The following is an 11,678-nucleotide window of genomic DNA, read 5'->3' as shown; positions in this document are numbered from 1 at the left end:
GGGGTTGGTCCCTTTTCCAGAGGAGCAAAATTGGTCAGACCTACCCCATCACAAGCTCATTCTCCTGCCAAGGAGATTGGAGGTGAGGTTTGTTTATTTTTCCTACTCTGACTGACACGCCACAGGACTTAAAATGAACCTAAGGATGGAGGTTATCTTTGATTTCTTCTCTTTAATGTTTTACATTGTAAAAGCAGCTGAGTGTTTACTGGCATGGCACTCAAAGTCAACATTCCTGTGGTCGGTGCGAGCACTTTAACGGGTCCTTTATCTCCCCGGAGCAAACCGTACGTTTCGCGACCTTCGAGGCAGAACAGACCCAATCCCGCCTATTCCACTTCTGGAAGCCGGAGAGGCGCGGAGCTTGCCCCTCACTGCGGTCCGCCGGGAAGAGCCCGCTGTTGCAGCTCCAGGCCGTGCACCCCTGGGGCCCCGACGGCAGCCTCACCCCCGGTACCGGCCGTCCCACGGACGCACACGCAGAACTCGCCGCGGGTGGGGGGGGTGGGCGGCGGCGCTGGCCGCTCGGCCACGCCCCCGGCCAGTGTCCCCGCCCACCACGTCCGCGGCGCCGCCGGCAGGGCTGCCCCGGAAGCGCTCCCGCGGGGCGGCGCAGCTTGGCGCGGGTACTTCCGGATCGCGTACCCCCCCCACACACCGCCCAGCCTCCCCGCCACGCCGGCGCTGCCGCCGCCGCCGCCCGCCCCTCCCTCCCTCCCCGCGCCGCTCTCCGCGCCCGTTCCCCTCCGGTTCCCCCTCCGGTGCCTCTCCCCGCTCCCCCCCTCGCGCCCAGCCATGCCACTGCGGGGGCGGCTGCCGCTGTGGTTGGTGGCGGCGCTGGCGGCCTGCGCCGCGCGGGCCTCCGAGATCACCTTCGAGCTGCCCGACAACGCCAAGCAGTGCTTCTACGAGGAGATCGCCCAGGGCACCAAGTGCACCCTCGAGTTCCAGGTAGCCGCGGGCGGCCTCAGAGCGGCGGCGGGGGGGGGTGGGGGGGCGGGGGGCATGGCTCGGTGCAGGGCCGGGGAGGGGCACGGAAGGCTGCCCCCCCCCCCCAAAAAAAAAAAAAAAAAAAAAAAAAAAACAAAATTTCGCTGTGCCCGCGCTGCGACCCGCCCGAAACAGGACGCGGGACTCCCCGAGCCCGCCCGCCCGGCGAGGGGGCACGGGGTGGCGGCCGTGACGCACTCGTGCGAGCAGCGTGGCGTCACCGGGGGCGCTGGTGCTGCTGCTGATGTCAGAGGACGGACAGCGAGCGGTGGGAAGGCGACGACGTGGAGCGCTGGCCAAGCGCCCTGCGCCTGTAGCGAGGGGAGACCCGCAGGAAATAAACCGCGCAGGCAGCCCGCGCCCTGCGGAAGGCTGTGGTTAGCGCGCGTGTGTTACGCGAGGCTGCGCGGTTTTCCTTTTTTTTTTTTTTTTTTTTTTTTTTTTTTTTTTCTTGCGGTTTCCAGCAGTTTGAACGCGCAGCCGTCGGGACTGAGCATGTTGTTCGGGTTTGAGGTGGATGGAGTGAACGGCTCTGACAGTTTCGGTGCCTTTGGGTGTGTCAGCGGGGCTGCAGCCTTTCAGCCGGTCACTTTAGCTGGTGAAATCACTGGCAGTGCAGCAGGAGCGAGAAGCCATCCTTGACGACGGGAATCACAGTTACCTGTAGGGGCTCTTGAAGGAGCTATGTACTTTTAAGGTCCGACTTAATAAAGTCCTGTGTTTGCTTTTCTTTCCCAGCTGCTGTCCCGCTCTTAGTATTTTGGGGAATGTTGCTGCCAAATATTGATCCTTGTTACTCTGTCCTACATGTTCTGGTTCTTAGATATCTTTTTCCCTACTCAAATGTTTCTTTTCTATGGCTCTTAATTTCATAAAGTCTTCTCTGTGTGTACTTTCCCCCGTGTTTTGAAATGGATGTCACTGGAGGTTGCTGGATGGATAAGCTTGCCATTGTCACTTCTGTCAGTGATCAGAACAAGAGTAGTATTGTTAAAAGGAAAGTCTGGATTTGACCAGCCACCAATAGACTGAAGTGCTGTGTGCATGTCCTTTGGCAGTATGTCTTCAGAGCTGAGAGGAGGCTTGAACAAGCTCTGTGGGAAGGAATCCTAGGGGAGCTTTAAAGCTCTGGCAGATCTTTACCATGTATGTGTAAATTGGCCATTTCAATGTGAGTGACTTCTGTGTAATCAGTAAAAAGGACACCCCTGTGAAATTTGAGATCATGCTTCAAAAATGAACCATTGTTTCATTATAGAAAACCTTATTCTTGTTTCTCCTTCCAACTAGGTAAGCATTTCTGTATGAAAAACCCAACTAGATGCAGATACCTGGGGAGGGACATTCAGAGATCCAGACATCCACAAATGTTTTTTCTCTCTTTGAATCCTGTCATCACATTTTGGAAAAACTATGACGATAGTTCCTTGCCAACCGAGTATTTTTAAAACTTCCTGTTTGCAGAGCAACTGCTGCTCGGATCTCTTTGTTATTTCAGTTGTACCATTGATGTTATTGTTTTAATAACTTGATCCCTAAACAAACTGATGTGAGTTTAAATAATGCTACGTGAACTGAAGTGCAGATACTCGGATACTAAAATATTTCAGTGGTTTCTGCACACATATAAAAGAGACATGTCTTCAGATGTAAGTCTCTTCCTCTGTCAGCATGCTTCATCCTAAAAACAAAAAGTTTGCAACAAGGATTAAGGGTAAAACTACTAGTCTGTCATTGGAACACCAAGTTATGAATACTTAACCTATGAGTTAGTCTTTCTATAGAGGTGGGATAGCTAGTATACAGAGCAGTGTGCTGTAGACCAACAGTAATCAAAGGCTGAAAAAAAAAAAAAAAAAAAAAAAAAAAAAAAACCTTGAGACAATCCTGTGATGTTTCGAGTCACTTGTAAGCATTACCCAGATGCGCTGGTTTTGCGAATAAATGCTATGGCTAACTGTGCAGGAGGAAGGCAGCAGACCCCTGGAACATTGCTCTGCTCAGTAGCAGACCTGAAGACAAGCCAGGTTGAAATACCTGTTCTACTGGTCGAACGCCATTTCTGCAGCCTAAAGCAGCTTGGGCTAACAAGGTAGTTACACTCCTTTGGCCCTACAGAGAGGCTCGGTCTTGCTGCCTGTTGGCAATTTCAGCCGGCTGAACCAATTCCTTGGAGGACTTGTGGATACATCAAATGGCTGTTACAGTAGTCTTTGCTGCCCCATCAAGTTTCATCTACCGAATCCTTCTCTGTTGTACACCTATTTATAACAAAGTAACTGAAATTGCTCTCATAAACAGATTGAAAATATAGTTGACATTACATAAGCTGTAACTAAAGTATTTTGAATTACATTCCATGTGTTTTCCATAAGTAAATAGTTTTGTGGACTTGCTTTGAAAGATTTTCAAATGAATGCATTATATTTCAAAACGTTGAAGAAAAAAATTTTGCAGTGCCACTTGACAAATCATACTGTTTAGAAGAAATGTGTAAATATGTTTTGTTAAAAAAATTTCTTGCTTTTTGTTTTCAGGTGATCACTGGAGGTCATTATGATGTTGACTGTCGGTTGGAGGATCCCGATGGCATTGTATTGTACAAAGAGATGAAGAAACAATATGATAGCTTCACGTTTACTGCCTCCAGGAACGGAACGTACAAATTCTGCTTCAGCAACGAATTCTCCACTTTCACACACAAAACTGTGTACTTTGATTTCCAGGTTGGAGAAGATCCACCACTGTTTCCTAGTGAGAACAGGGTAACTGCACTTACCCAGGTAAAATGCTATTGTGTTTGACAGCAGCTGTTAGGTGGAGGCAATGTTTTTTTCAAGTTCAGCCGCATTAGATATCTGTATCACTTTTGAAAATCAGTGCATTGGAGCTTTTAGAATAATCTGAATTATTAGTAGTAATTTTTCTTGAGATAGAATTTATAGAACACAGAACAGTGCTGGGAAGGAATCTCCAAATGCTTAAGAGAAAATTAGAGTAGTAACTTAAACTCTAGGCCACTATATTTTTTTTTTTTAAGGGAACTTCTTTTTAATGCTATGATTGTGTGGCATTCACAAACTGTAAATACCGGTAGATCAGGGTTTTTAAAATTTCCAGACTTGGGAGAGACTTTGAGAATAGTTTTTCTATTTAAAATGGTAGTCTCTTTTGGGGGATGACATAAGTTGACCTCTCGTGTAACGGTCATTTTTAAAATGGAGAAGAAAATTCTAACTGGATAAACGAATGAACAAAATCGGTCCTATTTAGCTGGCTTTTAGATATTTGTCCTTCATAAGACACTACAGAGTGTCAGAGCATTATTATTATATTCTTAGGATTTTACAGTACTGTACCACCTCCGCCTAACCTAAATCCATCAGAGCTTCCCTTGGAACACTTGCTTTGTGAATTCCCACTAATATCCTTAGATCATATCCATCACCAAACCTCACATTAAACAACCGCTAAAGAATGCCAGACATGGTCGTTATTTTGCTAGTCTGCACTCAACATTATAAATACTGCTTCCCAAATGCCAATCTCACTTAAATTTAGCTCCCATAAGTCTGCAGTACCTGAGATGTATAATGAATAGATGACTTGCTGTAAATTCAACTACAGCTCTTGCCTCTTTCTTCTTGTGACTCTTCTGCTGTGCTTTATTTTATATTCTGGTTCTTGATCCTGTATCTTTCCATCTCTTTTCCTTACTTCAGTCTTCATTCTGTTCACTCTGTGTTCTGTTACATCCAGGGTTTGTTTTTTTATCTTGACATCAGCAGAGAGATTTTGAGAACGCAGAACATTCAGTTCTTGGGTCCTACATCTCTGCAGACCTTTGCAGCATGTGGCAGAAGATATATTAAAAATAGTTTATCACTGGGTTGTAGCATAGACAATACAAATAAGGTATTTGGGAAATGTGAAAGTTAATTTTCAGAGTACAAGTCTTTGGTAAGAGGGTTATTGTTGCAGTGTTCTTGAGGCTTGTAGCATGACCAAATTTGGGCAGCCTTTCACAGGGGCAGTAAAAAAGGTAAATCCCTAAAACCAGAGTGACTTTTTGTTTAAATCCCTTGTGCAGACTAGGAGAGCTCTATAATTTTATCAGTGAGACCAATGGCAGAACTTAGTTTGCAAAGCTCTTCCTGAATTTTGTTGAGAATAGTATCTTAGACTTGTTGAGACACCCGTCTTAAAAGTCATCAACTTGAAAAGATGGTTAGACACAGATAAACTTAACTGAGAGTGGTCCTATCAGGGTGTTAAACATTTCTTTTTATAATAGATTGTGCTGTTTGTATTCAGGAAATAGTAATTTTAAGACATAAAGCAGAAAAAATCAATTGTGACTATGCTAAGTATTTTAAGTAATTAAGCATTTTCAAGATCTGTTGATTATTTGGTGATCAAAACACAGAGACAAGTACTGACTTTTACTTACAGAAGATAAACTGAAAGTGGAAGAAGCTTTAAAAATGGTCTGGGGCTTGGAAAACTGGTAATAATTTTTTTTTAAATGAAAAATGACAATGAAGCCAGGCGAGTTGTTAAATATTTGTTACATAGTTATGTTGTGGAGCATTCAGGAGCACTGAAAGGTAACAGAATTTTCCTTTCTCTAACCACTTTTTGTGTACATGACGAAGAGAAGAGTCTCTTGCCAAAAGAACTTGTTGAGTTCAGTAATGCAGATTTTAGGATGTTGTACAACTTGAGTGAGAATTATGCAATGAAGAATGTCATAAATGTGAAACACAGAAGCATTTAATATAACTATGTGCATCTACATGTTATAAACAACTGCTTATTTTCCTGGTATGTGTGGAATGAACAACTGGGGGATCACTGACATTTCAAAAGTGTTTCTAATGTTCATTCTGAACCCAAATATACATGAATTTAAGACTTTTTTAGTCGTTCTCAGAGCTTGTTACTAGATCTGCAGTTTTACACTCCTCTGTGTGTGTCTGTCACATGCCTGTGTGTAGAGTTTGATTAATGTAAGTTAAATTGTACTACATTTACAATATTTTAATCTGACAATGGACTGAGGTAATCCTTAGCTTGCAGAGTTGCATGAATCCTAATTTTAAATATGAAACCACAAAACTTTGCAGAAAAAGCACTAGAAAGGTTCTTAATTCAGTGGTGTGTATTTGTTTGCTTCTCTAGATGGAGTCTGCGTGTGTTTCAATTCATGAAGCTTTGAAGTCTGTCATCGATTATCAGACTCACTTCCGCCTGAGAGAAGCGCAGGGCCGCAGCAGAGCAGAGGATTTAAACACGAGGGTGGCCTACTGGTCAATAGGGGAAGCAATCATTCTTCTGGTCGTTAGTATCGGGCAGGTATTTCTCCTCAAAAGCTTCTTCTCGGATAAAAGAACCACGACAACCCGTGTTGGGTCATAACTGGTAGTGGTAATGCTTCAGGTCACTGTGTGCTACTCATCTGTAAAAATTAACTGTCCTCCAATTAATTTTAGGTACCTGAAGGATCTGAATATATGCAACATTCAAATATGTCTTCCCCTCATCCCTTAAAAAAAAATCACAAAATAAACCCAAAAAGTTATGAAAGGGACACACAATTTGAAATATTTTTAAAACACTTTCTTTGGAATTTAAGAGTTCTCTGATTTCTGTATTAAATATCTGGCGGTGACCAGCCTCTCTTTATTTCTACTGACTGTAATCCAAACTGAGTTGATTTTCAGTAGTAAGATTAGCCATCTGTAATATAACACTTAAAATAACCCAACAATCTAGTGTCTGATATGAGAGACAATATAAATGAAAAATTTATTTTATTTTCATTTTCAGGCTAAATGTATTGAATTATAAAAAAGTAGATGTGATGAACTGTAGTGCACTGTTTTGATTTGCTGTTAAAAAAATAATCCAATGGTACCCCTTGCTTATTTGTAAAATTGTTGCAAGCTTGACACTACATGATGGTGCAAATTCTCAATTAGCCTGGTAAGTCTTCATCTTCAAAATTTCCTAAATTTTATACTTGAGTATGTTTGCTTAAACATTCTTCTACATTAAAATAAATGCATTTCCTCTTTTACAGAGTTTGTCTTACCAAACAAATTGTAAGCTGAGACTATTTGGGAAATATACTTTCTGTATTCAAAAACCCAAATCTCCAAGTTTATTTAGTAAAGATGCAATAAAAGAGGGAATCTTGTAACTTTGTCACCAAAACTGTACAGTTTCTGTACTCGTATATATGCTGCTGCTGCTTTTTGGATTTCAGACCAGAAGTAGCTTGGTTTGTTAAGCAGCACAGCACCAGCACTGGACAAGGTTATACGATGTGGTAGGCACATACAAAACTTTTTAGTAAATCATTTTCCTATGAAGAGGCCAATTTGATATTGATACTGCATTGCACGAGTGCTGTATATTTTACTTTCCTGTGTGTGGTGCACTGATACATGATGGCCTTGTGCATCTAATTGGCACTCTCTTTTGCTAGTGGTCAGGAAATGTTTTTAATATTTCAGGTTATCTTTTTGGTAGAGTTATAGTTACATTGTTTCCACTGCTCATGTCTTTAGTAGCTTATGTACTGTAAAGTCTTGTTTTATTTTGATGTGGAAGGTAGTAAATGTATGTACATACAAGTAGCTTGAATTGAGTTGGTCATAATAAGGTTAAACTCTTTCAAATGTCTCTGGAGGAATAAGTAGACTGACCGATTCTTAAGTGCACACAAACTAAACCAAAATGAAAAAAACTGTCATATATTACTGGCTAAATCAAAAGATGCTCCTTAAACAAGTTATCAGCAAAGGGTGAAAGAATACTAAACCCTTTACTAATTGCCTGTATTATTTCTAGTAAAAATTTGAAATTACATGTACGGGTGACACTTGAGCAGTCTGGAGAATCGATCTAAGATTAGTCGATTTTAAAATCTTGTGGTGGCTAAAAAAAGTAAGCAAAAGTGCACCTAGTGTGTTGTGAATTGGATGACCGCTCTTTTAGAAACTGAAGAAAAGCCTCAAACAGCTCAAAAATTATTTAAAAGGTTACAGGGCTATTAAAAGGCTTAATGTATGTAAAATCCAGCATTATATGTCATGTTTTCCTATCCTGTACTGAATTTTAAATATGGCAATGCCATTTGGGGATGCAAGCTTCTGAGAAATAGTTAGACTCACAAAGATTAGAAAATAAAAAAACTAGTGCTTTCTTCTTATGATACAAATCTGTGCCTGCACACATAATTCTTGATTGTACCTATATGCTTTATTCTTGTGTTTCAGCAACTGATATGCAGTACTTTTTGTGCTGCATTGCACACAATAATGAGGCAAGCGGTACACTTGGGTGCAAGTGTCAGATGAAAACATGATTTAATTTTGATAATGTCTGCTATTATCTTCTGGAGTTTTAATATTACTTATGTAGCTTTAATCACAACAAAAGCATTTGTTTCAAAGACTGAAATCTGTTGGGTTTTTTCCCCACTGAGTTGTTCTGTGTGCTGACAAAATTGGTAAACAGTGGGGTAAAACAGAATGATTGGCCACCACGTACATGTTTCTATTCTTTCATAATGTCTGAATGTGTGAAGTAGGACTGTTCAGCTCAATAGTACTCCCACTGCAGAGGTTTAGTGAACTTGACTTTTGCATTGAAGTTAGGTATCTGAGCCAGTCCTCTGGTGTCCTGCTGCATAACATGCAGCAGTAGCTTAAGAATGCCTTTATTTTTGTGTTATTAAAAACATGGCACAAATACACATTAAAACATAGCTGTATATAGTTTTAAAATAACTGAATAGAATATAATAGAACATGCTAACACGCAGTGAGTGAAGAAATGCATTGTGACTTTTGTTAAAGCTGCATCTTTTTGATACATGAAAAGAATAGTTTGGTTAATGGTGTGATACATAAGTAAGCGACCTGCGTTAAAGGGGATATAACTGTGTTTTTATTTACTAAAGGCTCTGGGTTTCAGCTATTCCTTGGATGTTTTATGTTTACAGAATTTCTTTTAATGTCCCGAAATGTCAATTCTTGTTTTAGTGTGGGGGAAAAACAAAACGTTTAGTTTGACTAAGATGAAAAGCAGACCCTGTGAATATTGTATGGGAAAATAAAAATTAATATATGAATGTAGTCTGATTGTTTTGTTTGCATGGGAGTGGGGAGCATCATTCTTCAAAGGAGTTTTGAATAATGATTTGAGTAGATAACTTCTATTGTAACACATTACAGTTAATCTGCCACCAGATACTTGATCAGTACTTCTGTTGCTGTACATCACAAAGTGTACCGGTTCACTGCTGTTCATAATTAGCTGTGTTTTCAGGTGACTGGAAAAACTCAAGTTTTAGCAAGATAGTGTGGTTACTGACTCTTTGATCAGCACGTTAGTAGTGCAGGCAGTAATATTCATAAATCTGTTCCTGTTGGAGTGGAATTCAAAGTATTTGATTACAGATGCCAAGAATGGCTTTGGGACCTGCTGCATCTTTTCACATTGATTCTATAGATACAAGGTTAAGGTGGGATGAGCTAGAAAGGTGCATCCAATTAGTGTTGTCTAATGGTGAGAGAAAAAGTTCAAATATGTAGTAACTAAATGTGTGATTGGAGGTATTTTATATTGTGTAGCTTCTTACTGAATCTTAGCACATACCAGTTAACTTTTAAAAAACGAGTAGGCTTCATTGCTCTGTGTGGGCACCTTCTAAAATGGGTTTTTCTTGCTATTTGTGTTTCTCCTGCGCTGGTTGCTGTAACTTCAAAATTTTTCAAGAATATTTACAGTACTTGGATTAAAAAAAGCTTTTGTGTAGAAGTGTGAGTAAGTTCTCCTCTTTCAGTGGTGTGCTGTTGTTATGGTCAAGTAGTTGTCTGGGGTTTTTTCAGGTGCCTTGCACACAAGATTTGAAAGTAGCTTAAGATAAATTGTGGTCCGAAGCACTTTTTCTCTGAAAGCTGATCATCTTACAAATAGATAAATAAATAAAATAGACAAAGGGAAAAGATGAGTCAGCGGATCACCTGACTTGTATGATGATGATGAAGGCTTTTATCAAGGAGGAAGTAGAAATGTGCTCTGGACCACTGCAACACATTTTAAACAGTTTCTCAGGCTGCCTGAGGGCACAAATGCAGCAGGGGCACCATAGCCTGGGTTTTGTATGATTTGCACAATGGCAACAATTGCTGAAATAAATTTTTAAAGTCAGACCTTTCAGTTCAGGGAGGAGTTATGGTGTAATGCATCAGTGTGCAGAAAGCTCCTAAACTACACCAGGTTACTCTAGGAGAGGTTCTGTGCTTGGTATATGAGTAAAGTTTATTGTGTGATACAGATCCCGTTTCCTAAGTATTGTGTAGGGTTTTGCAGCTTATAGTTATGTTCTGCATTGCTAAAGGAAAGCAAGGTTATTGCATATTATCAAGAACTCAGATTTACATTATCTAATGCAACTCTGGAGTCATTGCTATTGACTTGAGAGGTGTGGGTTTACCTTCAGGTGTGATCAAAGTGTGCCTCCTAGTCATTATTCTTGACATGCAAACATTCTGTGCCTTTGCCTTCTGCCTAATTTGGCTCTTTGCAGGAGGAAGCCATACTCATACTAATGGAGAAATCCACCAGTAATGAGAGCATGATCTATTGCCAACGATTATTTAAAACTAAGTTTTAGTAATCCTCGTTACCATGACTGAGTTACTTCTCTCAGCCACTGTGTTAATCTCTAAGGTCTGTCATGATTTGAGCCTGGTCAGCAGCTAAACACCACGCAGCCACTCACCTACCCACCCTCCCCCCCATTTGGGAATGGGGAGGGAATCGGAGGGGCAAAGGGAGACTCGCGGGTTGAGATAAAAACAGTTTAATAACAGTGACAGAACAACACGCTGACAGCAGTATCAGCGGGTGATGTACAATACAGCTGCTCACCACCCGCCAACCAACACCCGCCTGCTCCCGGCCAGCGATCACCAACACCAAGGCCCCACAGCCACACTCCCGGAAGTGAGAGCCCCTCCCGGCCCACTCCTGCCTTTATATAGTGAGCACAATGTCACGTGACATGGACTATCAGCCAATCGGGGCCCAGCCCTCCAGCTGTGCTCCCCCCGCCCCCGCACACAGGTGAGGGCACTGGGACCTGGGGAGCCCCTGGGGTCTCAGGGTGCTGCAGCTCCTCCCGCTGCCAGACCAACGGGAGCTCTAGGCCAGCCTGAACCAGGACAATGCATTTATAACTAATGAGTGCTAATTTTGCTTGTCAGTAAGTCCATATGCATGTTCCTTGAAGTGACAAGTCTTCCAACATCACCTGATTTCTGTTCATTAAAAGCAGATTAAACTTTTCTTCCTGTACAGCTCAGTGGAGGAGCACTCCCCCAGCGTGAAATGAAAGCAAGAGTTTAACACAGGCCCTAAATGTGACAGATGCAAAGTCCTTCTCCTGCGTACCTTCCCTTGATTTCAATGGTTGTCAAATCAAGTTCCAGAAAAGCAAAGTTACGGTGTGTGCATACTGAGGATGCTACTGATCTTGACCAAGTAAGTGTTGTGAGATGTGAGGGGAAGCAACAACTTGACTCAGCTTAGGAAATACACCGGTTACCTGACAGTAGCAGCAGGTCTTGAAAGGTTCGTTATTTGTATTAAGAAATCCATATTACAAACCTCAG

At 41.8% G+C, this 11,678-nt stretch overlaps 1 protein-coding gene across 1 annotated transcript; it reads left to right on the top strand.

Moving 5' to 3' along the window:
* Positions 1–657: 657 nt before the first annotated feature.
* TMED7 (transmembrane p24 trafficking protein 7) lies at positions 658–9,130 on the top strand. The gene is made up of 3 exons (XM_042787958.1): positions 658–951; positions 3,528–3,773; positions 6,172–9,130. The coding sequence occupies exons 1-3, from the start codon at positions 796–798 to the stop codon at positions 6,406–6,408; spliced, it is 639 nt and encodes a 212-aa protein (XP_042643892.1). The 5' UTR covers positions 658–795; the 3' UTR covers positions 6,409–9,130.
* Positions 9,131–11,678: the final 2,548 nt, after the last annotated feature.

The sequence above is a fragment of the Tyto alba genome, unplaced genomic scaffold (assembly GCF_018691265.1).
Source record: "Tyto alba isolate M040663 unplaced genomic scaffold, T.alba_DEE_v4.0 Super-Scaffold_13, whole genome shotgun sequence".
In the NCBI taxonomy this organism is placed as follows: Eukaryota; Metazoa; Chordata; class Aves; order Strigiformes; family Tytonidae; genus Tyto; species Tyto alba.
This window is presented reverse-complemented; position numbering and strand designations above follow the sequence as displayed.

Bases quoted from the DNA above. Each gene is read 5' to 3' on its own strand.
- TMED7 (XM_042787958.1), top strand. From the start codon at position 796: ATGCCACTGCGGGGGCGGCTGCCGCTGTGGTTGGTGGCGGCGCTGGCG. The intron at 952-3,527 runs GTAGCCGCGGGC...TTTTGTTTTCAG, and splicing joins AGTGCACCCTCGAGTTCCAG to GTGATCACTGGAGGTCATTA. The intron at 3,774-6,171 runs GTAAAATGCTAT...TTGCTTCTCTAG, and splicing joins GGGTAACTGCACTTACCCAG to ATGGAGTCTGCGTGTGTTTC.